Source organism: Stegostoma tigrinum, chromosome 40, assembly GCF_030684315.1.
Source record: "Stegostoma tigrinum isolate sSteTig4 chromosome 40, sSteTig4.hap1, whole genome shotgun sequence".
NCBI lineage: Eukaryota > Metazoa > Chordata > Chondrichthyes > Orectolobiformes > Stegostomatidae > Stegostoma > Stegostoma tigrinum.
In genome coordinates, this window is record NC_081393.1 from 17,820,135 (window position 1) to 17,825,134 (window position 5,000).

Below are 5,000 nucleotides of genomic sequence, written 5' to 3' on the forward strand. Positions count from 1 at the left end.
TGCAATGAAGAAAGGATTTAATATGTTGCATTGAGGTTGATGACATTAAACCGGGCCCTTTGGCCCATCAAGTCTGTGCTGGTCAGTGCCAACTACCTCGATATTCCAATCCCTGTCTCCCAGCGCTTGGCCCACAACATGGTGAGTGGCCACCTACATCCTTCTTCGATGGGACGGGGGTTCCTGCCTCTCCTGCCCTTACGGGCAGTGAATTCTAGATTCCCCACCAGAGGGAAAACATTTTTCCTCACATTCCCCTCTAAACCTTCTGCCCCCTTCCCTTAAATCGATGCCCCCTTTGTTCCACAGGGATCTGTGTGGGGCCCACTGCTTTACGTCATTTACGTCAATGACTTGGATGTGAACACGGGAGGTATAGTTAGTAGGTTTGCACTAAAATTGGAGGTTGTAGGGGAGCAGGTGACCTCCGAGTACAGCGGGACCTCGATCCGATGGGCCCATTGGCTGAGGGGTGGCAGATGGAGTTTAATTGAGATAAATGTGAGGGGCTGCAGTTTGGGAAAGGCACATCAGGGCAGGACTTATACACTTAATGGGAAGGTCCTGGGCAGTGTTGTTGAACAGAGAGACCTTGAGGTGCAGGTACAGAGCTCCCTGAAAGTGGAGTTGCAGGTAGACAGGGCGGTGAGGAAGGTGCTCGGTACGCTCGCCTTTATTGGTCAGTGCGTTGAGTAGAGGGAGTTGGGAGGGTCATGTTGTGGCTCTACAGGACATTGGTTAGGGCCACTTTTGGAATACTGCGTTCAATCCCGGTCTCCCTGCTACAGGAAGGATGTTGTTAAACGTGAAAGGGTTCAGAAAAGATTTACAGGATGTTGGAGGGTTTGACCTACAGGGAGAAGCTGGGGCTGTTTTCCCCGGAGCGTCGGAGGCTGAGAGGTGACCTTATAGAGGTTTATAACAGCATGAGGGGCATGAACAGGGTGAATAGGTCTTTCTCCCCAGGGTAGGAGGGTCCAAAACTAGAGGGGCATAGGTTTAAGGTGAGAGAGGAAAGATTTAAAAGGGACCTGAGGGGTAACTTTTTCACACAGAGGGTGGTGCATGTGTGGAACGAGCTGCCAGAGGAAGGGGTGGGGGCTGGTACAGAGACAGCATTTAACAGGGATCTGGATGGGGACATGGATAGGAAGGATTTAGAGGGAAATGGGCATCTATTGCACCTTCAAAACATCCCCTCCCTGTTCCCACCATCGTTTACTTTGCTCTCTCTATCGTCAGAAAAGTTGGGGGGGAGCCGTGAGACTCAGGTACCAACCCGCCCCCCAACCCCAGGACGGGCGATTCTATTCATCGCACGTTGAAACCGGGTGCTTTCGATGATTAAATGATTTTCCTTCTCAATCGAATTCCAGGAAGCGACTATTTGGATGGTGCGTACGCTCAGTCCCACTACACATGTTGTCGCGAAGTTTGGCGATTTCCCAACGCTGGATTAATAAGTACGCAGCCCCTCGGTTTAAGCGTTTCGGCGCGATTTTGAGCCCGCTGTCTCACTCTCCAGCCTTCACCCACCCCAGTACGACCCACCCTTTCCGCTCCCAAGGATTTCGAGCCCCGGCCATCTCTCTTGAGGCAGAGGCGAGCGTGTAGTGTCGGGCGCTAGTCCGGCCTGAGATTTTACGCTGGGATCGCCATCTAGGACTCAGCAGAAACTGACTGGAGAATTCTCAGCAGCATCTGTGCAGAGAGAGAGAGAGAGAGAGAGAAACAAAATGGACATTTTCCTCGCAATACTTGGCTCATTCAGCTCTATCAGTGCCATACAAATGCCAGGTCAGGACAATCTCCAACGAGAGAGAATCTAACCATTGCCCCCTGGCATTCAATGGTGTTCCCATCGCTGAATCCTTCCCCAAGATCCACGTCCTGGGGGTTACCATTGACCACAAACTGAACAGGACCAGCCCCACAGAAACACAGCGGCTACAGGAGCGGGTCAGGGGCTGGGAATCCTGCAGCGAGTAACTCCCCTCCTGACACCCCCCCCCAAACCCTGTCCCACCATCGACATGTCAGGAGGGCGATAGAATACCCCTCACTTTCCCCGGATGGGGGCAGCTCCAACAACACTTGAGAAGCTCGACACCATCCAGGGACAGAGCAGCCCTCAGATCAATTGGCCCCACATCCACAAACATCCCACTCCCCACCCCCGACGCTCAGTCACAGCAGTGTGTACCGTCTACAAGATGCCCTGCAGCGACTCACCGAGGCCCCTCAGGCAGCACCTTCCAAACCCACCACCCACTTCCATCCAGAAGGACAAGGGGCAGCAGGTACATGGGAACACCCCACCCCCACCCCCCCCGCAAGCTCACCCTCCGAGCCCCTCACCGTCCCCGACTTGGGAAATATATCGGCCGTTCCTTCAGCGTCGCTGGGTCAGAATCCTGGGACTCCCTCCCTGAGGGCACCGTGTGGGGGTCCCTACAGCACACGGGACTGCAGTAGCTCACCCTCTCAAGGAGGGGCAATAAATGCTGGGCCCTGGCCAAGCGATTCCCCCCCCCACCCCGTGAGTGAATTCGGAAAAAAAAGCTCCGTTCCCACGCTCACCGGTCGTTGTAACAGAGGCGCCACGTGAATGCAAGCGGCAACTCGATCCCAGGTGCGGCCGCCGTCTTCGTTTGATTCCAGCCGAGCCCCACTCACCTCCCGGCACGCGACCGTTGAGGAGAGCGTTGCGGTCGGGCGTGGCGCGTGTCCAGCTCCGTTCCCTCGTGATTTCATCGCGGGGTTCACCCCCCCCCGGGCCCCGTCCCCACTTTGTGTTTCCTGTTCGCCCTCAGGTTCCCCGTACTGCTACGGTTCTACGCCTCAAACTACTGCGCCCCCTGCTGCTGCCGCTGAGGACTACGACCACCTGTAGCATCTGGACCAAAATGGAGGCCTCCGCTGAGCTGGTGGCGGGAGTTGGGGGTGCGGGGAGCGGTGAAGTTCGGCGCCCGGCCCCACCAACCCCGCCATCGCAGTTGGATTGAGGACGTCGCACAGGCACAGAGGGAGGGCGGGACCGCCGTTATTTTGCCTTCGAGGACTGTCCGACCCGCCTCTCTGCCCACGCCACCCGCCAACCTCCCTCCCCTCCGGGTGGGCGGGGGATCGACGGATCGCCGAGACGGGCGCGGAAAGCCGACGCTTCGGAAGACTCTCGCTTTCGAACCCACAGAGACAGCGTGTTTCAAAACAGGGAAAGCTTCCCGGCGTTGGGAATGCCGCTGGCCCAGGGTTACAACGATGGCCTCCTCCCAGTGACTCCCCCCACCCCCACACCCTGCCGCACAATGCCCATCCGACCGCAGACCCCTGGGGGCCAGGGGGATTGGGGGATTCGGACGTAAAGGACTCAGGTTTGACTCATGTTCCACTTGGGATGCAGGAACAGCAACTCATGTTCCGCTTGGACGACATGTCCATCATGGGCCTCCTGCAGTGCCACAATGACGCCACCCGAAGGTTGCAGGAACAGCAACTCGTATTCCGCTTGGGAACCCTGCAGCCTAATGGTATCAATGTGGACTCCACCAGCTTCAAAATCTCCCCTTCCCCCACTGCATCCCAAAACCAGCCCAGCTCGTCCCCGCCTCCCTAACCTGTTCTTCCTCTCACCTATCCCCTCCTCCCACCTCAAGCCGCACCTCCATCTCCTACCTACTAACCTCATCCCGCCCCCTTGGCCTGTCCGTCTTCCCTGGACTGACCTATCTCCTCCCCACCTCCCAACACATACTCTCCTCTCTACCTATCTTCTCCTCTATCCATCTTCAGTCCGCCTCCCCCTCTCTCCCTATTTATTTCGGAATCCTCTCCCCATCCCCTTTTTCTGATGAACGGTCTAGGCCCGAAACGTCAGATTTCCTGTTCCTCTGATGCTGCTCGGCCTGCTGTGTTCCTCCAGCTCCATGCTTTGTTGTCTCCAATTTGAGGAGCCTTTCCGAATTCCCGGCTGGGGGATTCTCCACGAGCGCGCGGAAACGTTGAATTACCCCCTCCACCACTAACCCCCCCAGCGGCGTTTTCCCATGCCCGTGACCCTTGGCCAAACGAAATAAACCGTGTTATTCTGGGCGAGCCGACCATTTGGCCAACTAAAGCGCGGCTGTTGATCTGTTCCTTCCCGATGTTTGTCAAATTGGGAGATGAGCAGTCTTATTGACACTTCCTAGATACTTCAAACGGTCGCATTGAATCCCAAGGGCTGTTAGTTGGCATTGCAAATACCCCATTCGGCACCCCCCACCACCTCAAGCCTGCTACCCCGTCCGACAGGATCGCGGCCAATCCCACATTCCTCACATCTGCTTTCCTGCCCCCTTTCTCCCCGACTGATCAAGACCCTGTCGATCTCACCTGAAGTATGCACAAGGACTCTCTCCCCACCCACACAGCTCTCTGTCCCAAAGACCCTCAACCACCCCGAGAGAAGAAATTCCTCCCCATTTCAGCCTTCAGCTGGTGCCCCCTTTACTCTGAGGCTGTGCCCGCTGATCCTGGACTCTCCCGTCAGGGGGAACACCCTCTCAACATTGACCCTGTCGATGTGTTTCAATGGGATCGCCTCTCATCCTCCTAAACTCCAGAGAGTCAGAGTCCTGACCTGTTTAGCCTTTTCCCATAAGACAATCCCTTGAGAAGGGAGAAACAGCATTAGCCTCCCAATTCCATCAAGAACTCTTCCTAAGAAGCATTAACTCCTCGGACAGTACAGGACAGGAACAGTCCCTTCGTCCCACCACATGCGTGCTAGCCATGATGCCGTTCTAAGCACATCCCATCTTGCCAAGACATGGCCCGTATCCCTCTCTTCCTGCCTGTTTCTGTCCAAAAACCCATTAGAGATCGCGATGGTATCTGTTCCTAAACCCTCCCCGGGAACAGCATTGCACCATCTGTGGTAAAATAAAACTAGCGCGTTCCCTTGAAAATCCTCCCTCGCACTTTAAGCCAACAACCCCACTAGTAATTGACATTTCCAA

General features: G+C 55.8%; 1 protein-coding gene across 2 annotated transcripts in view; it reads left to right on the top strand.

Moving 5' to 3' along the window:
- Positions 1–5,000, top strand: part of LOC132206647 (paired box protein Pax-8-like) — a 57,263-nt gene that overhangs the window by 51,979 nt on the left and 284 nt on the right. For both annotated transcript variants that reach the window (XM_059641138.1, XM_059641137.1), the window contains exons 10-11: positions 1,377–1,463; positions 2,814–5,000. The exon at positions 2,814–5,000 is cut by the window's right edge and continues 284 nt beyond it. In XM_059641138.1, coding sequence (XP_059497121.1) covers positions 1,377–1,463; positions 2,814–2,893 — 167 coding nt within the window. In that variant the 3' untranslated portion in view covers positions 2,894–5,000. The remainder of the gene's footprint in view (positions 1–1,376; positions 1,464–2,813) is intronic.